This window comes from Pseudopodoces humilis, chromosome 13 (assembly GCF_049639895.1).
Source record: "Pseudopodoces humilis isolate 2021_Gansu_Grassland_sample_001 chromosome 13, ASM4963989v1, whole genome shotgun sequence".
NCBI lineage: Eukaryota > Metazoa > Chordata > Aves > Passeriformes > Paridae > Pseudopodoces > Pseudopodoces humilis.
This window is the reverse complement of record NC_142212.1, coordinates 3898042-3921480: the sequence shown is the minus strand read 5'-3', so window position 1 is coordinate 3921480 and position 23439 is coordinate 3898042. Positions and strand designations below refer to the sequence as shown.

Genomic DNA, 23439 nt, shown 5'->3' with positions numbered 1-23439 from the left:
TGTTGTAAGTTATGGACCCACCCTGCAATACTGCTGTGCTGCTAATAAACATCAGGGACTGAGGACTTTGACTACAAAGGAAACTGTATTTTGATGCAGTTTTTAAGTCAGCTGCCAAAAACATGCTAAAAACTATTAACAACCAAAAGTTGATTCATGCATGATGATAAAAAAGATTTTTCATGTGTTTATATATAGATACTGAAGAATCAAACTGAACTACAAGAAGCTGAAGGGCAGATTTTGTATACTCAGCTGGTTAAATGGTGTAGTCCAGCCTGAGAGGAGCCAAAACTTAACTAAAACCAAAATATGTGACCACACCGCACATGGACCAGTTGTGAGCACGAAAGGAATATGTCATGTTATTAAAATGTGATGGACAGGCTCCAAGGCAGCTTTGTGCAGTTGATGTTAGATTCATCACATTATGTAAACCACATTTATAAACAACGCTAGAAAATGAAAAAGTACTTAGTTTGCTTTAGAATAACAAATGTATACAAGAGTGGCTTAAAACAGATTGTAAAGGAAGCATCAGCCACATATGGCAGTGTATGTTTGCTCTCTCAGACATATCAAGTATTACAAAATATAGTCAATTTCAAGAAAGAAATCAAAGGTAGCAGTTTATATCACTAATGAGATAATTTCAAATATAAAACACCATCCAAATTGTTTTTCATCTGCATATTGCACTAGAGTGAGACAGTATTCTGAACCATGTATGTGTTAGATATACTTCTTTTCTTTGCTCAAAAATCAATCTCCCTTACTCATAAACATTACATAAATATTTTAAGGGAAGACAGAATTCTAATTTTCAACCAATTGTCTTGCTGGAAACAGAAACCACTGAAAAGTTCTGAGCAAACAGTCTGACCTTATATAATCTATTAGTTATTTAAACACAATCTTTCTCACCAACATTTGCTTGCAAAGAAAAATACTTTCAGACTACCATTTGAGAGTATCTCTCTTCATTAAGCCACCGACATCATGCATTATAAACCTGAGACATTAAAAATGTGCTGCAAATGTTTAAAAGAACAGGCTCATAAAGTAGTTTGAGAACCACTGGTTAAGTTTTAAGTACTGCTGTCCAGAGTAACATCTGAAGTTCAGAACTGAGTAGTCAAGAGACCTGAGAAGGTGATTTCTGAGCATTTTATCCTAGACTGCAATTATATTCACATGAAAATACTGGATCCACATCTTGAGATAGTAAACAGTTGCATTACAAGAACAGCATGTGAGCTATATTTATTTCTGCCCTACTGATACTATATACTGGGCAAAATTGATGGATAATCCACTTTAAGGTAAGATTGTTATATTTTTTCCAGATACTACCACTTTGTGTGTCACCTTCATTATGTAATTGGCTATGACAAACTTTATACACATAGGAATGTGTTCCTACCATCAGAATAAACTAAAAAGAGAAAATAATATGAAAAACCCCGAGTATTCATCCAAAATTGAGACGTTACTAAACCTCAAGAATAGTTTGCTGCAAGACCAGGGTGAGCTCAAACTGCTGATTCAAGACTTTGCTACTGAACAAAGTGAAAAAATAAACCAGTACATTTATATCACAACCCCCAGGCTCTGCTCTCTTCTGTTAAACAGCCAAGAAAGTGTTGGAGGGTTTTTTAAAACAGCAATTTAATACTAATTTCCTCAAGTAAACCCATCCAAACCAAGCTATTCAAAACACAGGGGAGTGTTTGCTTAGGAAGCTTTGGTTTCTACAAGCAGGCAAGAGTATGCAGATATATGCAATTTGAGATTTCAAAAAAGCCTAAGATCATCCTTCAGATTTTTCTGTGGGAATGTGATTGCTTTTGAAACTGTAATTTTATTCCTTGGGAAAATTGATAGGGAGACTCTTTATCATCATCCATCTGTGCTACTGGAACTGGAACACATCAAAAGCAATGCTACAGGTAACACAAGTCTTGTCTTGGTTGATACCACAGCACTGAAGTTTTCATTTTTGGCATAGAATGTTTTTCTTCCGTAAGAAAGTAATAGCAGACAAAACTATTATATAGTTGCATAACTATTATGCAACTTGTACAAGCATTTTGCAAACAGCACATTACATGTATAATAAAAAAATAACTCCCAAGTAAAATTTCCAGTTTTTTGTTGTTTTTTTTTTTTTTTCCAAAGCAAGACCAGACTTTTAACATAGAAAAGAGCTAATTAAAGAAACAGATGAAGTCAGATTTGCACAGAACTGGGTATAATGTATTTTAAATTTAAAGACACAAAGTGCTTCCCCGACTATGAAACTTGCTTTAGGTAAACTCCATTAATTAAACATTTTTGAAGTTTACATAAACAGAGGCCTACGAAAGGCAAACAAAGAATAATCCAGTTTCTAAATATTGTGATGTGCTCGTCAGTACAAACATTTTAACAGGGCACTTTCTCAAAGACTTGGTTTCAAACCCACAACTTCAATCACAGAATACTGCAAATATTGTCTCTTTTTAAATTAATAGATATGCTTTATTTCCCACACATGAGACAGAAATTAGTTATATTGATTAAAAATCTGATCTACAGTTTACATTCTTGAACCACTGTCCCCACACAGACTACTGTCTCCTGAAAGCAGAGCTAAAATTTATACACAGCTACACAATCAAGTCCTAATTTTCTAACTTTAGAAAGTTTTGGCAGCCTGGAAGTCACTGCAGGCTACTGGTTTACTCTGCCACTGGCTGAAGTTTTATAGTTTTAGTCAAGTCACACTTTTAAAAGAATAATGGCTAGTGAAATCATAAATAAGTGGGATTCCACAGCAGGAATGACCTGAAATGGACCTCACTGTACTTCCAATGGCCTGATGTCAACTATTATTAAACTACAGGTTTTATAAAGTCTTCCACTAGACGTCTAGAGTTAAGCCAGAAGTTTTGGCTCTAATACAGGCAGTGATGAAAAACATATGAGTGGTAACAAGTCGCCTTAATATCATTCTTCAGTACTAAGATGGGCTAATCTGAAGCAGCACTTTACTCTGGTATCACCCACTGTGCCAGAAGGATCAAGAAGCTTGGAAGTGGACTTTTTCTTTATATATACTTTTCATTTCACAGAACTCATTCTAATTTCCTTTATCCCTATTTTTTTTTGTAATATGAAATAACTGGACATAAGAACCTTAGGTGGATTATCCCAGTGCTTCCGGAAGAACTTCCAAACCTGCAAGGTATGTCCAGTTCGAATACCTATTTTATATAAATAGCAGTAAAGGGTTAAGGCTGTCAGTCACTATGTGCAGATTAATAATATCAGGTAATTTAGATTTAGAAATGCCACTTTTTAAATGGAACATTTGAAAATTTACTTGCAGCTGAAATACTTCTGTGTTTACTACATGTGAGCTGAAAAACAAATAGAGCTATAGTGAATTATTTAACTGTCAAAGACTTGTCAGAAAAATGTTACAATTGACCATAACACTTTTTCTCAGTTACAATCACCTATCAAAATCTACTCTACAATAACAGCAGCTCTTACAGTAACAATTCAGTCTTAACTTTCTGTAATTTGGTATTCAATTTGTTGGGGTTTTTTATGTACATATCAGCAAAGTAATTAAAAACAACCCAGGAAAGAATGAACTGCATATGAACTACAACCTAAAAATGCTCACAGATAATTCAGTAACAAGCTCTCCATAAAAAGTAAATACTGTGTAAACACAACTTTGTAAACATCATCTTAATTATTACTGCCCAACTTCAATATTGGACTATTTCTGACAACAGACATTGCTACAGTAATATTTCTAACAAAAAAAAACTTCCTCCTGTTTTTCTTCAGCAATTTAAGTAAATCAATAGAGTAGATAAAGAGTTAAACATAAACTCCTTTTATTTCTGGAACGGGACAATGACTAATAGAACCAGAACTATTTTTAAATATAGATTTCAAAACAGTTATGGTCTTGCCTTTCTTTGGACAAAATCTGTGCACAGAGCAATGATTTGTGTTATTAATGAACACAGGGACTTTTCCTTGCCTCTGCAAATACCACTAGTGGGTCATTTAAACATTTCCTTTTCAGAAACAATGCCATGAGAAATTTGTCTCTGTACACCAGTAAGAGAAGTGATTTCTAAATATAATTTAGAGTCTTTTTAAGACTTAAATCTTTTTGTATTAACTCCTTCTGTATCTTAACTGATAAGACAACAAAGCCCACACTGCTGGACTGCTTTGCAGCTGCCAAACAATTCAGAGTTATTTGTTGTTGGGTCTCTTTAGGCACTCTTCCCATGCTAACAACACAACTTCTGTTCTCACTGAAAGGGATTTTCTTCCCATAAGTCATATTTAGAATTTTCACATCACAGAAATATGTGAATGTTCCACATAAAATTAAGGGTTTTAATCATATTAAATGATACTGTGACATTAGCTGTTTTTAATGATTTATAAATGATAACTAATAGCATAAAAGTGCCTGTATTCCATGTGTTGTTTGGCAATATGAGTTTGGGTATAGATGACCACATTAGTGAGGATAACTGTACCAAACAACCAGTGCAGTGATTTTTGGACAGTTACAAACCTCAGGAAAACACCTTAGAGCATCTCTCCATGTGAAGTTCACTCTCCACATTCAGTCACCTCACCTTGGGGTAGCTCATGTTCTGGGAAGAAGGTGCTACTCAAAAGCTTTTTGTGCTGGAGGATAAGAAGGATTGACACAAAGAAGGTACAAGGAAGCTTGAATTCACCACACTCTTTGTCAAACTCATTCTCAATGTTCTGGCTTGTTAAAACAAGAATGGACAAAACCAGGCTTTGTCCAAGTGACAACCAGCTGCTCAGGGGATTATTTAACAAAGCACTTAAGCCTGCCTAACAGCTTGGATATGTCAGGAATGGCTCCCCCATCACTCCTCCTTCCTTCTCTTTCCATTTACTATTCCAGCCCTGTCAACCAATCTGTTCCACCCATTCTTTTGTGCTGGTTCTGGTACTCCAAACTGACTGAGTTTCTTCACCTGTAAAGAATATGATGGGTTTTTTTGTGGTTCACATTAGTTTTGTGCTGGTGTAGTGAGTTCTGCCAGCTCAGTGAACAGCCTAAGAGGAAGAGCTGGTACCAGGGAGCTGGCAGGGAGCACAGTCAGGCTCAAGTGGCAGCAGGGGACCACTAGCACAGATGTACCTATACCTTCTGAATTTCTTAAAATCTTCATGACAGTATTTTCAGAAAGATCTTTAGGATCTCAGATTTTAGGCTTTCTTTTAATTCTGTTATTCTTGAGGTTTAAGCATGCAGAAAGTTTGTGTAAGTTCTTTGAGAAGAGCTGCAGAGTCAGAGCATTTTTACAGAGTCATATCAGCACCTATTTACTGGGAAACTCAAAACCTCAGGCGGGAAAGAACCATCCCCACACCTTCATAAAACTCAATTCTTTAGGATCCATTCTCTGGAATTTCTTTGGCCAATGCAAACCTGGAGTCAAGCCTGATGATTATTCCTAACTGCAAAGACAATAATGATTTCCTAAGGGCAAAATGGGAAGATGAAGGAAGAACTTTTTGCTTTAAAAAATAAATTTAAACTTAAAAATAAAAAAATCACAACTCAGTTTTCCTTACATAAAGGGACTTGTTTTCAAGAGTTTTAACTCATAGAACCAATATATGTCACCAGTGACATATTTCAAGACTACTTTTCTAGAACTTTGTGAGCAACACATGTTTTTCAGGAGTTCAGACTGGCCACTACTCCAATCAGAGCCTCAATCTTTTAATACTTTGAAATCCTAATTTTCGGCTACGTGAAAGGAAATATGCAATCCATTTGCTACAGATGAGAACGTGGGAACAGATTTTTAAGTTCTTTCATAAGAGAACTTCCTAGATCCAAAAGAAAGTTTTAGGAACAAACATGCAAGTTCATATTTTAGATTCAGTAAAACTACACAGCCAATGCCTCTCACAAATTGAAGTCAGCAGGGACTTGGAAAGTCCATGTCCCAAGACATCATCACATGATATCCTACATATGGAAATGGTGTCTTATCACTGGATGAACCACAGGGCATTTTGTCACTTCAGACCTAAACTGCCAGCAAAGAACAGAGAGCCTGAGAGACCATGTGTGACAGCCCAGCCATTAAACCACTTGCCCAAGAACAAGGAGAACTTGGAAGTCTGAAAGGCTTCCAACTCCTCATCTCCTAAGTCATGGTATGACTAAAGTAGTTAAGATTTTGGCCTTTTTCTGAAGCTGAAATAGAAGACTGAAAAGGCCAAATATTCTAAAGGTGCATAGACAGAGATGACAACACTTCTCTCCAAAAAAACAGAAGTTCCACACCTTCTTCCCAGCATTGTTTATATTCAAAGAGTCTTTCAAGGACAGACATTGCAAGGGATTGCAAGAACAACCACAAAATCCTTTCTAGGAGCGTTGCAAGAGAACATTAATTTGAACACAAAGGAAAATATATGGGAAAAATACACATGAAGATTCTTTCAAGAGATTGTTACACCAGTAAAAGTACATGCCCTACCCAAATGGGCATGCAACTGAAATATTATGGGAAACACTAAATTTACCTCTATGTTGTTTACCTACAAGATACAAAATACTTTGTGATTCTGATTTCAGGCATGTATTTAGGGGAAAGAAGTTACCACGTTCTTCTTATGTTATTCTGAACAGTGTTAGTTACTTCTTTTTAAACTCCCTGAAACAGACACCAATATAGGAGCAGCAAGGTATGCAGGATATTTGCATTTAATGCTGTTGTGAACCCCCTCCACTAAACACAAAAAGGAGGCTGTTTTGTACAGAAAAAAGTGGTTCAAACAAAACCTCATTTGAATAAGCCAAGTCAAACCCCAGTACAAACCAGAGCACTCTTCCTGCAGTGGAAGACCAATGATAAAATGTTTACATAAATTTAGGTGTTTTTCATCTCCAAACAGATCAGCAAGCATTTAATTAGGTGATCAAACAAGAATTGACACCCGTTTAGTACTTCCTTAAAAAGGCCTATGACAGTCTAAGTAGAAACATTTTTATAAACAGGATGCGCACAAAAATATTTCCTGCAGCCCCTCTTGGTTTGCGGAGCACATTTTCAGTTCCAAATGACTTCTGGAATTGGGCTTTGGAGGGGAGCAGTGTCGACCTGAGGGTTGAATCTACATTTTCTCAGAGTTTGTTGCATTCTGTGGCAATTCTTACTATCTCCATTCTCCTCTGCACTTGGTTTTATAGGAGCAAGGGAAAAAAACACAAAACACCACACAGAAAAGCCCCAATCTTTGTTTATTGAAAAACTCACACACAAAACTACCAGATTTTAGCTTTTTTTCTGGATGTAATTTAAGTCTCTGATTTCCACTGATATGGATTTCTAACAAGCAAATCCTTCTCAGAGAAAAGAGCCCTCATCAAACAGAAGTCAAGAGAGAACTGGGTTTGTTCAGCCTGGAGAGGAGAAGTTTTGGGTGACTGAATTGTGGCCTTCCAGTGCCAGGAGGAGCCAACAAGAAAAACGGAGAGGGGCTTTTTACAAGCGCCTGGAGTGACAGGACAAGGGGGAATGGCTTTATACTGGCAAGGAATAGGTTTAGACTAAATATTGGGAAGAAATCCTTCCCTGTGAGGGGGTGGGCCCTGGCACAGGTTGCCCAGAGGAGGTGTGGCTGCTCCTGGATCCCTGGAAGTGTCCAAGGCCAGGCTGGATGGGCTTGGAGCAACCTGGGATAGAAAGGTGTCCCTGCCCATGGCAGAGGGTGAAATGGGATGATCTTTAAGGTCCCTTCCAACCCAAAGTGTTCTGGGATTCTACAATTCAGTGAGATGTGTTTGCATGCAGAGGCGAACTTCTATCATTGGCAATAATAAACAAATGACAAACATGGGAAAAGCTTTGTCAGGACTGAAAACTTCAGATTAGACTAGGAAGAGTTGAATTAAAGTGTTTAGGGAGTGGAATACTGTGTGTTTAGGAAGTATCCCACTGACTGCATTTTATGCACTGCTAATCAAGTACTTTCCAATTTTATAAGCAATGCACATATGCCAATGTATCCCACTAAAAATATTTTTTCATTGAGAACAAATAAAATAAATCCTATTCCAAGTTCTGGTAAAGTTTACTACAGAAATTCTACTTCAAAGCTCGAAGCAAATGATGACATTATTTGTAAACTAAACTAAAATACTTTGATATTACATTAATGAATTTAAGTTAATATATGTAATTTTATAGTATGAATTTAATTAAAAAATTATTTATATATTCTTCATCCTTCATATACTAGTTAAACCTCAATATTCACAAGAGATTATTTTTCAGGACCAGATGGTGTGGCAGTGAGTGAAGTAAACAGTTCAATAGCTTAATTTGCTGTTCCCTATTCACTGATTCTGTTGGTTTTTTTTCTGTTTGTTCACTTTCCAAGATTGATTATCCTGATTAAGAAGATATGAAAGAATACACACTCCTTCTCTTCCTGGCTTTGTGCTCTGCCAAATCTCTCACTGGTCCCTCATATTTTACACTAAAGAATATGATGCTCCAAGATATGGAAGATGATGACGATGACGACGATGACGACAATTCTCTATTTCCAACCACTGAACCCATTCTACCACTAATTCCTTTTGATCTGTTCCCAACATGCCCCTTTGGATGCCAGTGCTATGTGAGAGTTGTCCATTGCTCTGACCTAGGTAAGAATGAATTTGTTTGTCTATTCTCCATTGGATTCTCCTTTGGAGGATTTGTCTTTTAAAGGATGAATTATTATGCGGGTACATAAATGGGATGCAAAGTATTCCCTCAGTTTAACTTCCACCAAAGGGAGCACTGGGAACAGTTTAGCCAAAGGCAAATGTGCTCCTGTCAGTGCTGCAACTACATTCCAGTCCCTAAAAGTGAATTCATTATTAATTGTGCCAATTTGAATTAGTGCTCACTGAAGTTTTCCTGTGATTCAAGGTAATCAAAGGACTGTATTCACACCACTATTATAGTGCCAATGACACATGTTCTCATCACAGCCCTGCCATCTTCCTAAACTTCATCCTAGACTCCTCATATCTTAGAAACATTATCCATACATAAATAAAATGTGTTGTTATTATTAAAGAATCAAAAACTTTTGCTGACAACAGCAAACTGGTTAATATATCTGGTCTACAGATTTCAAACCACATTACATGAATTCACACGAAGAAAAATCCCACAATAATAGACTTAATCTTGAAATAACTGCAATCTAGTAATTACAAAATGATTGTTAAGAAATTTGACAGCATTTAGCATTTCATGCATCAGCATTTCCACTCAAAAGAAAGTTACTGTCCCTGTTGAGTCTTTTCTGCTGATTCAGGATCTCAGATGGCCTGAACTGCAGTGGGTTGTAACTGTACAGCAAACTGGGTTGGAGCATTAATGCTACTGGTACTGATTTATGTCAATGACTTCTGGTACTGGAAGTGAAGTGCTGGCAGTGGAGACCCTTCTTTGCCCACACCAAGAACAGGTTTCTCAGCCCTGCCATAACCTGAATTAACCCTCAGCAGCCACCCCAGTGCCCTGGGCAGGGCAGAGCAGAGGTACAAAGGAGCGCTGAGCATGAAGCAGAGACCCCTGAATTCACAGCCCTGCTCCTCAACAGGGAACCACTGCCCTGGATTCCTGAGGGATCCTTTCTCCAGGGACTAAACAGTTGCCCTGTAGGACAACCTATGCTCTAAGTATTATTTCACAGATGCAGAGTCCACAATGAGCAGTCCCCATTTAGCTTTCATGGTCAGGGGGAGAAGCAATTCCTCCCAAAACTTTGTATGCATTTGTGGTACATTCTTACATCATTAGTTTTTCCCACTATCAAAAATTCCCTTCTACCGTTTCCTTTATGGCTTTTTTTTTTTTTTTTTTTTTTTTGCTTTATGGCTATACATATTTTCTTCCCCACCATATTCATCAACAATCTTATTGTGTTTTGATATTTGTCAGTTAATTTCTTTGGATTTATATGCAGCACATAATGTTTCTGTTTATGTCACACACGTATGTAGGTTTGACATCAATTCCTCGCAACATCCCACCAGATACTCGTATGATTGACCTTCAAAACAACAAAATCAAAGAGGTCAAGGAAAACGATCTCCAAGGACTCACATCACTTTATGTAAGCTTGCAATTTCCCAAGTTTGAAATCTTAGTTAGCAATCAGAAATATTTAGATACTTCAAAAACACAAATGGTATTTTCTTTTCCAATAATACAGATAAAAATAGTCTAATGCCTGCATATTTGAGTGCTCCCACATAGTAAGAAGCAAATACCTTTCAGCTGTAAGAACTACTTTCTACAGCATCCAGAAAATGTACCATATACATCTAACCAAAAAGATGATCAAGATTTTTCAGTTCTTAGCATGCACAGAAACATTCCCTACATCTGAAAGGCTGCAAGGCAAGTGCTCCTTTTTATCTGCTTAACTGGAAAACAGCAGAAAGAATTTAATCTCAAAGGAGAACTGCAATGATATTTTCTGAGGGGATTTTCAGAATAACAGAACATACAGCTAACACAGCACTGAAACCAATGCTACAAATCCAACTGACCTGAACAGAAAATAGAGAAACACTGAGTTACTGGAAAAGTCAGGGGCTTTATTCCTCATTTGTTACTATGCTCAATTATGCATGTAGAGACAGGCTTTGAAACAAATATCACTGGCAACTGATAAATCTAGATGTTTACAGTACACAATAATCCCTTTTTATGATGAAAGGAAATGAGAGTCTCAGAGGACTGGGAAGTAGATTAAATCTGCTTTAGAATATTTGTTTCTATTGGATGTCATCCTAGATCCAGTATCCAGATCTAGTTCCACTAATAAATACTGACCATTTTGAAATTTTCTCTCTAAAACCCAAACCTGCTCCATAACTTACAGCAAATTAATTACATTCTATTCTCCATTAGAAAGATATGAGACCCACAATAAACCAACATAAGGACCATTCCTACCACATTAGGAAGAAACTCCTCCCTGGGAGCATGGGCAGGCCCTGGCACAGGGTGCCCAGAGAAGCTGTGGCAGCCCCCCTTGGATCCCTGGAAGTGTCCGAGGCCAGGTTGGACAGGCCTTGGAGCAGCCTGGGAGGTGGAATGGAAGGTGTCCCTGCCCATGGCAGGGTACTGGATGGTCTTTAAGAAGACAACTTTTAGAAGCCATCCCAAAATCATTCTGTGATCCTACAAAACTAATCCTTTCAGTCATATTTGGCTTCTGAGCAAGATCTGAAAATTTACCAGATATAAGTGTTTATGATTGAGCTTGTTAATTATTATGGCCTAAGACAGAACAGAAAAAAAACAACTATATAAATTCTGAGTTGGCAATGAAGCATTTCCTATTCTCTTGTCTTGTGTCTGGGTCCAGAATGGTCTTAGCAGCAAGCAAAGGGTAAATGCACAAACTATGGTTTATATTCTGTGTAAAAGATCTAAGAGTCTCTTATCTTCAATGACTGAGAAAGCCACTGGAATCCATCAGCTATCACCACATTATAGACCAGAGTCACCACTTAATTATGTGATAGCTGAGGACATTGAGCTGCTTTGCTTTTTCTCCTCGGTTCATTTGTGGCAAGGCTGAACAACATTTTCACTGAGAGCAAAGTTTACTTTGTACAACTTGGCTCAGTCCTGGAGTCTGCTTAGCAAAGGCAGAGATGGCAACTTGGATGAGGAAGGAGCATTTCCTGTTTATTTCCTTGAGCTAACCTAATTTTTTTCTGCGAAAAAATAATTCTTGTTTGCTCTACTTTTTTTTCTACACAATTCCTGAGAGAAGATGACTCCAAGAAATAAAAAACGAGCAGAAATTAATAGTTTAAGTATGGAAATTCAGAGATGTGGTTTGACATGCAAAATAATTTCAGATAATGTGTATTTTGTTGACTGCAGTAACTCATGCTACATGTTCTCTGATAACACAGCAGTGAGGAAAAAGCTGCCCCCAAAAGACTCGTATATGGTACAGAAGAGAGAGACTGAAATTCACAGGGGCTGGAAATGACAAAACAAATTCATGTGTCACAGACAGACAATAACATCTAAGAAACTCAGATTAAAAACTTCACTTTTACTTTGCAGCATTATGTTGAAATAAATGATGAGATTCTGAGTTTTGAGAATTTGTCTGCATTAAGGAACAATAGCAACAAAGTATATAACCCCCATACAATCCCACAAAATAACTGAATACAAACATATTGTTTTTCCAATTCTCATGATCTACTGGCATTTTTTCAGATCTACCTTCTGGTTAATACTCCAGCTTTCAGGTTCTTCTTTGTCACAATCAACTGAAATGTCCAAAGCATCTACAAAATACTGAAGTTCGGTAGGATGGAAAAATAAAATATTTTAAATCCTTAATTGCTGAATTACGTATCAAATCCATGACTTCAAATTCATAGTCATAACAGTCCTTGATAAAGAACACTTTTGCTCTTTCCATCTCTCATAGGCACTGGCTTTGAACAACAATAAAATACACAAGATCCATCCCAAAGCCTTTCAGCCAACAAAGAGGCTACGACGACTGTATTTGTCCCATAACCAACTGACAGAGATTCCAACAAATCTACCCAGAACTCTGGCAGAGCTCAGAATTCATGCTAATAAGGTTAAGAAAATCCCCAAGGATGTATTTAAAGGAATGAAGTCTCTACATGTTTTAGGTAAGTCTAATTAAGTAGAACAGAAAATGTCTTTACCAAAAATGGAGAATATTATACATCATTTCCATTTAAACATTTCCCCAAGGTGCAGTTTCCTCTTAAAGAGATATCCATGCTCTGGGAATACCCTCCACAATTTAGTTTCTATGTGAAGTTGCTACAAAGGTCAAGTTTTGGATAATCCTGCAAACCAAGTAACACAGCCTTAATCCACCGAGAACTGTGACACCCCTCCAAACAAACAAAGCTAAACATTAACGAGTGCTTGGAATATCAGAAAGCATAAACAAATTTAAATCAGCTCTTTATAACTCAGTCTAAGCTATATAAAATTCCTATGCCGTAAATGTTTTTTTTTTCCCCTTGGGCAGAAATGAGTGCAAATCCTCTTAACAATGATGGAATAGAGCCAGGGGCTTTTGAAGGGGTCAATATCTACCACATACGAATTGCAGAGGCAAAATTAACTTCAATTCCTAAAGGTAGGTATTCTTTCCCTTTTCTAGTTTACTTATATGCTCCTCAATAAAATGCTTTAACATCTGAAGGATTATTAAATTCATAAATTGTTTTGTATTCTCATTACTACCTAACCACCTCCTACTTTTTCTTTTTGAATTTAGTATCCAGTTCCCCATCCCAGAAGAGTTCATACACAAACAGCACAGACACAGTGCACACAGGCTCCTTCTCCCACCTTCTCCCTGTCAGCACATCCACTCCTCTCACAGAATGTCCAGACACCTGTCTCAGGAGGAACAGTACAAAGAAATTAATAATTTAATGTCACTTCACATCTTTCACATCACATCAGCCTCTCAAAAATCCTCACAGAGAAAAGATAAACTCCCCAATATTTGATCAGGGTCATAAGGGATGCAGAATTCCCACTTCCTTTATGAATTTAAAATATAACTCCAAAACTTCTAAATTTAATTTTTAGTATTTCAAGTTACATTGCACCTCAAATACAATGTTCAATGTAGTTTTGCTAAGTAAAACTTCAAATTAATATTTAATTAAATTCACCATAATATACTGTAAAATCAAATACTTATTCATACAAAAAACCCAACTTTGTAATTTGGAAGTAAAAATAAATTACAACACTAACTTGACAAATCACTGACCTCCACAAATATAGCATAAATAAGTTCAGTACAACATTCCACCTGCTTTTTCTGCAGGTCAGTGTAGTATCAAACTATATTCTCACGATTTTCAACCGCTCAAAACTACCAGCTAAGGGAAAAAGGAAAGAAACAAAGCAAAACACTGTGCTCTATGCTTTAACTCACAGGGAAACTAAATGTTGTCCCCTGAATTTATTTCTGATCATTCAGATAAAGAACTTGTTTCTTATTAATCTCTTCCTGTATGCATATATATATATGTGTGTACACAAAGATATGCAGAAGGATCCCTGTAGAAGAGAACAATAAAAAAATCCCCAACAATAATCAAAATCAACTCGCCCCAATTGTTCAGATAACTTTAAAATCAGAGAGCCTGTCTGCCTACAGTAATACTTCCTAACAAAAAAAAACCCCAAAACAATCTAGTATCAGCTCACTAAAAAAACCCCAACATAAAATGATTCCAGTTTTGTCTTTGTTATAGAGCAATCTCCTATAAATACACACAGCATGAGGTCCAAAATGTGGTGTCAGATACATAAACAAACCAAACAGGATTTCATGGTGAATTCATTCACCACAAATGCAAACTGAGTTTGTAGATGCTTCTCTCTGCGAATGCTACAACAGTGCAAAGGCTTAAGAAAGTGTTGCTTATAAAAGGTACTAAAAATGTGCATTGGACAGGTGGGTGTCCTTCTTCCCTCTGGATATTGTCACTCAGGCACCTGGAACTGCGAGCTGGAATGCAAACTGGAACAAAGCCCAAACAAACAAACTTTATTCCAAGTGGAATAAAGGCAGGTTGGGAAGCAGCCACATCCCTTCAAGATTCAAGGGCAACGGGAGCAGCGCTCTCCCAGCCTCAGGGAGCAGCGGGAATTGCTCGGTGTCGGGTGCCATCTAGACAGAGGCTGGGAAAGCTGAGCCCAGCATCAGCAAACTAATTCAAGCTGGGATGAGCTTTCCTTGCCCTCACCAAGAGGATGATGCGGAAAGATTCGCCACCTCCTGGTCCATTCACCGGCAGCCTGGATTTGGAATATTTGGAAACACAAGAGAAAATATTCTGGCGTGGGAAAGAGCTATCAAATACCACAATTTTTCTTAGAGTACTCCAAAAGCTTTCCTCACAGTCACGTCCTAGCAGCTGTGACAGCACAACTGCTACGTTATGTATAAAAAAATTACAAATCTTCAAAAAACTGGTTCCACAGGCTTTGACTACAGACTCTGAGATAAATGTACAGAACACAGGATTAACATCTTTGACAAAGTAACCATGAGAGTTGTTATAAAGGAAGCCAGAAATATTAGTGATTTTCTTCATTAACATACTTATATGTAATACCAATTTCTTTGATGCAGACAACCTCCCCAAGATTCTTCACCCAATTTTAATACAAAGGAAAGAAACTTTTTGGAACATAATAAATGTTTCAACAAAAAAAATAAGTTGACTTTGTTTTTCACACTGTGTATTTTTTTCATCAGATTTGCCCTCCAGTCTTCTGGAGCTTCACTTAGATGACAATAAGATCACAGGAATTGAACTTGAGGATTTTAACCATTACAAAGACCTTCAAAGGTAAAATTCCCAGGCTGAATCCCTTTATTTGTTAAAATGTCATACCCAGCAAGGTCTCTTATTTCTTATTATTTCTCTTCTATCTTGTTATCTATAAACAAGATACTTCTCTTGTTAATGGGAGAAAAGAGACTAAAAATTATAGGTGTTTTAGTAAGTATTGCTCTAGATAAGCCCAAACTTTAAAACCCAAGCACACCCCCAAAGCCTCACATTAGTCTTATTACACGTTTGCGAACAGCCTGCAACAGAAAAGTAGGAAAAAACCAAAATATAACTATCCTAAGTTATTCTAATCTTATAAATTTATTCTCATAAATACAGCAGCTGGTAAAGGAAACAACTTGGTAAGTGCTTTCAAATGCAATGAGGTTTAAAGAAAAATGCATGTTTCTGAGGAATGTATCATTGAGATAGGAGAGAACGAAGTTCTGTCTGTAAAGCTCAATTAAGAACTCTGAAAATATGGCTGAGCAGCACTGAATTTCGTAACAGAAATTACTGAACTGCCTTTAGATACTGAATTCAGTTTCTGAAGAAATCAGGAAAGAATGGAGCAAAAGGGGATGGCAGGATGGGCAGAAACAGCCATTCCACATGACCTATGGCTCCAGCTTCTGAATCACCTTCTGAGCAAAGCAGGCCAAAGCTTTATAGCAAAAAACATAAGGGAAGTCTGGAAATAGCAAAGAAGATAGTCCTGCTTAGTAAAAAACCTTTATATTTTAAAAATCAGCTATACATTAAAAACACCTTTCTAGACAAGACTTGCTATTTGGCTGTTTCTTAGAACTTACGACACTGACTACACTTTGCAGCTGTACTACTTGGTAAAATGATTTATTTTACAAGCAGCTCAATATTTATAATTTAAACACTTGCCACTATAATTACAAGAACTGCATGCAAAACTGAACAATTGCTTACATCAGATAACTGATAACAGTTGTGAGTCAATCTTCTTTAAGTGGAGTTCAAATTATGTTAGGTCAATGGTGATTTTTTCCTATCAAAGGTAAGATTTCATCATCTTCCCCCAGTTCTTTTCTCCTTCTGTGTTTACTCCTGTGTATTTCAATCTTACAAAAAAAAAGCAAGCTGTCTAATGCTGTTGTGAATCTCAATTAATCTTTAATTAAATGTTCCTTGTGCTATTTCTAGGCTAGGCCTTGGCAATAATAAAATCAAAGAAGTGGAGAATGGAAGTTTTGCCAACATCCCAAGTATACGTGAAATCCACCTGGAAAAAAACAAGCTGAAGAAGGTTCCTCCTGGATTACCTGAACTAAAATATCTGCAGGTCATACACTGAATTTATCAGACAGCTCTGAGAGTTCTGAGTTATTTCACTTTCCCACTCTCACACTGATTAGCATTAGCACTTTTGCACAAGCAAAAAGCATAATTAACTGACAAGTATATTTTGCCATGACTTTCCTACTAGGAAAGCCTGAAATCATAAAAACTTATTAAAGAAAGAAACAAAATCAAACTGCAGGAACACTTCCTAGGAAAGGAAAAAAAGGACAAAACGCTACACTCAAGAAGTTTTCTAGAAAATGAGACTATTATACCGAATCATTATAATTCTTACTACAAGACAATAAAAAATTGCACTTTAAAAACAAATTCCCTAAGAATAGTGTGCAATTATTCTAAAAATACACTGACAAAATGCCTATGACTTCTCTTTGTGGGAGAGACTGGGGCAGGAGGAAGACTTTTTTAAAGATTTAACACAAATTTTCAGCTCTTGTTACTCTCAAGGTCTGCATGGAACTGATGTTGTAGCAAACCTCAGTCACCTACATCCTAAGAAATATTTTTTCCCTTTTTCATTTCAACTCCTGTATTTTTCTGTTCCTATTGCTGCAGGTTGTCTTCCTTCATTCCAACCATATTGCCAAACTGGGAGTGAATGATTTCTGTCCAACAGGACGAAGGAAGAAGAAAGCCCTGTACAGCGGCATCAGCCTCTTCAACAACCCCGTCAAGTACTGGGAGGTTCAGCCTTCAACTTTCCGGTGCATTTTAGCCAGGAACAGTGTTCAGCTTGGGAATTTCCTCAAGTGAGACCCAAGTTGGTTGTTTCAAAAAGCAACTTGTCCAAATCAATCTTACAATACTTGAAATTTGCAGAAAAATGCTGATTTTATGCTATTAACCGTTTACAAAGTATTTGCTATTTCAGAGGTAATTAATTAGAAACAATATGTTAAGTAGGATCCATTGTATTATTTGACAATGTCCAACCTACATTTGAATAATTTAAACAAGTCCTTATATCTTACAAAAGGACTCTTAGAAGTGAAACTGGAAACTGCATTTGATGTTTCCTATTATAGATGTTAAATGTCTTCCTTAAACCACATATCTTGGACATAATTCTTTCTTTCAAATAAATCCTAAAAATCACGTGGAAGTGACTTTTTCCTGAGTTAGGCAAAAGAGACCTAGCTTCTCTTCCAGAAAATGTTGTAAGGAAAGTTGCAAAACCAAAAATAACCAGACTTCAAAGGCAATTTCTTGTGCCATTTTTGATAATGAGCAAAGATGCAATAAAAAGCTACGATATTGTCAGGTAGCTGTCTCTAAGCTAAAATATGTTCTTACAATCTTTTAAGCGAGATAAAGGCAAGTTTCATATCAAGAACAGATTAAAAGTCTTTAAAAGTTGTTGGTAATTTTTCCTTGCAACTTTAAGAGGAAAATGTCCTTCAGTGTTTTGCTATTGATAGAATTGGATGCAGTCGGAACATTAAAAGTAGGATTCAAGATTTATCATATGCTTCAAGCTTAATAGGAATGACTATTAAACTCCTTTTAGGCCAGCACAAACATTTTTCTTTTATCTATAAAAACTGTAATCGTCTTTCTCACTTTATTTTTTTCTTCTTTATATTTTGACAACACACGGGTTAAGGATCCCTCCTTAATGGAAGTACCTTACAATTGCTGAAAACAAGCAGCTGGAACTCACCTGCCCTGCCCTTCCTGTGCAGTGCAGCACACAGAACTCTCAATGCTGACAGTACTGTATGAAATGGATATTTTAGATATCTATTTAGTGTATATTTGCTATTCGGATTCAAAATAAATTAAATAAACGTACAGAATACCTGCATGTGTGTACTTTATTACATGGTAGCTCATGTCAAAATGTTCCAAGATTATAACCAAGCACCTTTGTGACTCTTCTCTAGATGCTTCCTTTAGTGTCCTTTTTCACTGCTGGTTTGCACAAAGTTAAAAATCCAAGACTTTGGGAAATGGCACAGACTTGTAGAAAAAAATAATACAAAGAACTCAATTCCCAATCTCTCAGCCTTCCTAAATACACTGTGCAAATAAGGATCAAGCCTAATATGTGAGTTCTTTTCATCTGCTTGGTCTCCTGGTAGTTAATATTTTGTTAGCACCACTCTGCTGCTGAGACACAAAACTATGCGAAAAGAGGAGGCAGAGCAAACCAGGGGAGGCTTTTACTGAAAAACACTATTTGCAAATAGAAATTCTGTATTCTGTAACACACTTTAAAGCAGAATAAAAACAAAAGACTAAACAGAGCACAAAATCTGAAATCTGTTGATGACCAAGCATCTTTCTATTCCTGGCTTCTGAAGATGTTTCTAAGGAGTGCATTTCCTAGCAAATACCAACATTCCCTTAAGGACACACTCCCTACCTTACAGTACCATAAACAACTCATAACCCCACGCAATGTTAGTAAATATGATAGATAACAGAAAAATTGTTACATTTCCATGAATCACTGGTTTATATGTATTCATAAACACTCCTGCTATACTAGTTACATCATTTCAGCAACGTCAACACCAGCAGAAAAGCTGATTCCAATTCTGTAGCTTAACTAAAAGAACAAACTCACAATGTTGTGTAGTACATTATTCTACTCTAATTCACTGGTAAGGTTTGAAAGGAAACACAACAGAGAATGCAAACAATTCCTTATCTAATTTAGGTTAATGCAATGGACAACAGGAACTGCATCCTTGTGCTCTCTAAACTTATGAATTCTTTACAGGTACTTGTGTAAGAGTTTCACCAAATTTTAAGTCTGCTACTGAAGTCCCACTATAATGGGAAAGCTTTGTAAAAATATAGTAAAGTCCTAAGAAGTAGAAGACCATATAGTCTTGATCTTATCCTTCCAGAGCCCTAAAAAATCTCTTGCCTTCTCACTTTTTCCTCTGACTGTGCACCCAGCCTGAGAAACTTTTTCCAGTCAGCACCCATGCATAGAACATTCACAGAAGAAACTGCAGCACTACTTTTGAAGAAACTCCCTCTACCTTCACTCTTAATAAATAATCTTGAAACTATTTTATCAACTGCTTAGGTTTGCACCATCCTCCAGGCAAATTTAGCCAGCTTAGAAGTTTAAAAAAACTTAATCTGTGACTTAAACTACACTGACAATTTTGCATTACAGCAGTGAAGTATCAAATGGTTCATTTTAACTATTTCCTGTAGATTTCATTTTTAGAGAAAAGCAGTAATTTCCTAGATCACCTCAAACTGAGAGGATGGCTGTCACTTAAGAGAAAAAAAAATATGCTCAATGAACTTCCACTATTTTCAGATATCATTCTTCAGCTGGCATTTGTAGTAATAGTAATTAATTTCAACACCTTTCATCTTTGGCATACTTTAACAAAGACCCAGGTGGATGTGTCAGTGGCACACAAACATGATATAAAATGCACCTTACTCAGTTTCAGCAAAGGTTTCTGAACATGGACAGTAATGAAATTAACAGAATAGTAATTAACTGATGATAACACACTGATGTTCTGTGATCTTCCCACAGAATAATTTCAGTATTGGCAGATGGGAAGAAAATCTGTCAAGAATTCAACTCAACTCCACCTTTACATTCTCTACAAATGTTACAGGAAAAGGAAAGAAGGAGAAAGAGAAATGTGATATAAATGCTTCGTAGGGTCTCCTCATTACTTATTCCTTGTACAAGTATCTACATTTGTCTAATAAAAAAATTAGTATTTACTCCATCTAAGATTTTCAAACTTTAAAGAGCTTCTCTCTTCTGAAGATCTGTCAGGTCCCTACACAACAGTTAACAAATTTCACCAGAGGGTGGCAGCCTGTAGCTACAAACAGAAGGAAAAGTCATTCTGAAGAATAAATGACAAAGACTCTTAGAACACAGGAAGAGCCCAGTAAAGGCCAAAAACACTGATTAAGCAGAGGGGCCTGTTTGAGTACTAAAGTGCTATTTTAGTGCTGCTAAACCCTGCGTTCTATGTCCTGCTCTACACCATTAAATTACCAAGGGATGAAATAGTCTCATTTTTCTAGGTCTTCTCCCCTTCTCATTTCCCAGTATCAACCTACTTCATGCAGTACTTCAAACACAGCAATACATAGATTATTGCAGCATTATTATACAAAGAGCAGCAAACTTAATAAGATAAAAAAAGTTTAAAGAATGTAAGATACTACTATATCTCATGTAAAGTTCCAGCATCAGCTTTGGCAAACATACACAACAAATTGAAATGTATCTTCAATAAAACACATTTTCTTTCATCTGATTTAGATGCTTTCTCCTGCTGCTAGATTGAATTAAAGAAGGTGGAGAAGTGTTTATTTTATTTCCTTTTTCCAGTATTAATTTTGTCTTCTTGCTCTGCTGAGGATGAAACCTGCAGGAATCCAGTGTATCAGTTAAGTTGGCTAGAAGTATCAGGAAGAAAAGGACAGATGGACAAATAAAGAGCACAGCTCTTTGGATGTCACTGCCTGATCTTAAGAAAAAAGAGTTGCAAATTCTTAACAGCAAAATGCAGTTTGGGCTGGATGAGCAGACAGTGAGGTGGACTGAACAAGGGCTGGAAGGCAGCAAGCAGAGAGGCCATGTAGTGAATTCCAGGTGGATCAGGAACTGCCAGTGTACCCCAGGGGTCAGAGCTGGCTCCAGCTCTGTTCTCATCTTCATTGGCTGTCTGAACGACAGAGCAGATCACCCTTACAAGTTCACTGCTGACTGTTATGTGACTCTCTGGGGTGATGCTGCTGGAGAAATGGCCAACAGGAGCTCGTGCAGATGAGCTAAGGGAAGCCCCAATTCTTGTACCTAGTGAGGGGTAAGCCCATGCACTGGTGGCTGACGGCTGACCTGGAAAGCAGCTTTGCAGGAAAGGATCTGTGGGTCCTGGTGGACAACCCGAGCATGAGGCAATGTGCCCTTGTGGAAAGATGGCTCATAGTATCCTGGGCTGCTTTAAAGGGCTAAGGGCAACTCTTCATTCCCAGTCTTGCTGTCTCTAAGTTATTCCAAGAGCTAAGAAGCTCCAGAAGCCAGGGTTCCTATGGATTTGAGTTGTGCAAGCCTCAGGTCCTTCCAGCTGCTCTCTACCTCACACCACAGCACCTCTGTGCTGCCGAAGGCCAAAGTCAGCTGTGCCAAGGGGTCACTCTCACCTCTGTCCTCTCCTGCCTTCCAGTTGCTCCTAAGCAGGATTTTGGAACTGTCCCTTCCCAGCTGAAGGACCTCTCTGGAGCATTCACCTCTGCCCAGCTGCTATTTTTCACAAACTAATAACCAGCACATAAATATTTCTCTCTATCCTGTGTCAAAGTTGGTTATAATTGGTAATAAGGATTAAAAGAAGCCGAGTGAAATAAGTGAAAAAGGTAAAGGGTTATTTTCTTAAAAAAATAAAGAAGGGGAAGTTTGGCTATTTTAAACTGAATGGAAATTTCCAAAATGTTTCATGAGTACCCCATTAGGAATTCCTGCACCTGCATTTCCCAAAAGTGAGTGAAATGACTCAGACGAGAGCAGTTGAAAAATATAAACTAAGATATGCAAATTTTTAACCCTTCATAACTGTTTGCTAAAGCAGCAAAATATCTCAGCTATCTAAATCAGGTTGTGCATAGAAAATGATATGAATTCACTGTTAAGCAATTTTAGAATGTAATTTCAATGTAATTTCAAAAAGCATTTATCCATATCCTAAAAAGCAACTGCTGTTATCTCATGAAGATACTTATTCCATATTCATTCAATTGCCAGTTAAAATATTGTGCTATTTATCCAGAAAAACTATGGTACACCGCAACAGACATTATTATTTTCATTTTATTTTGATCAGAATTTGACAGCAGCATGATAAAAGCAGTACTAAACTAAAAATAATGAAATTGTGTTCTGAAGGCTATTTTTTTTCTTATTCTCTATGTTTATATTGCTTTTTGGGCTTGTGTTGGGACTTTTTCCCTCCTTTCTGGGGAGACTAGAGATTTGAGAACAAAGCTGCTAATAGGAAACATATGGAAAAGTTCTGGAGTAAATGAAAATCTGACTCGAATTCCAAATGCCACGTATCACATACCATGGTCTAAATTATCTGCTAAGATAAATGCAAGATTTACCCTCCATACTCAATGAATCACTGAGATGAAAGATAAGGTTATTTATGAAATAAACACGAACAAAGATTTGCATGATATTTAAGCGACTTCCAAAACTAATCAATATTTTGAAGCAAGTTGTGATGTTTCTCAAGGCCCATGCGACCCAGTAAAAGACTGGCTCAATGGAACACACTGCCGATAGATAGCCTTGCTACAGTTTTTTGTATAAAATATGAACATTCCTACCCAAGTGAGCAGTCAGGCTCTGGATTTTAATCACTGTGCTGCTGTGGCAGCAGTGGGAACGCCACACAGCCAGGTTTTCCTATGCACGAACACTTTCCTGTCTCAAATCCCTGTCCAGAGGAAATGTGATGACGATGAGATTTCTGGCACAGCAGCACTGGGGACTCAGTTTTGATGAGAATCTCACACATTTCCACAGGCAGCCAAGCCTTGCCCCAACTCCCTGTGCAGCAGCAGGGAATTTAACAAGCCTGGATGCACCAGAGTAATCACACATCCAGAGAGCCCCTCGAGAA

The 23439-nt window shown here is 37.2% G+C and overlaps 2 protein-coding genes across 5 annotated transcripts in view; one reads left to right on the top strand and one right to left on the bottom strand.

The window, feature by feature from the left end:
- The window catches only part of CENPP (centromere protein P), a 111670-nt gene that overhangs the window by 41981 nt on the left and 46250 nt on the right, over positions 1–23439 (bottom strand). The gene's annotated exons all lie outside the window — the stretch shown is intronic.
- On the top strand, positions 2949–18611 carry ASPN (asporin). The gene is made up of 8 exons (XM_005522213.3): positions 2949–3226; positions 8464–8734; positions 10088–10200; positions 12556–12769; positions 13141–13251; positions 15400–15493; positions 16655–16793; positions 17369–18611. Exons 2-8 carry the CDS (start codon positions 8488–8490, stop codon positions 17564–17566), a joined length of 1116 nt encoding a protein of 371 aa, XP_005522270.1. The 5' UTR covers positions 2949–3226; positions 8464–8487; the 3' UTR covers positions 17567–18611.

Excerpts from the sequence above, each read along its gene's own strand:
- ASPN (XM_005522213.3), top strand. The coding sequence starts at position 8,488 with ATGAAAGAATACACACTCCTTCTCTTCCTGGCTTTGTGCTCTGCCAAA. Across the intron at positions 12,770-13,140 it reads GAAGTCTCTACATGTTTTAG|AAATGAGTGCAAATCCTCTT; the intron begins GTAAGTCTAATT and ends CCCCTTGGGCAG. Across the intron at positions 16,794-17,368 it reads CTGAACTAAAATATCTGCAG|GTTGTCTTCCTTCATTCCAA; the intron begins GTCATACACTGA and ends CTATTGCTGCAG.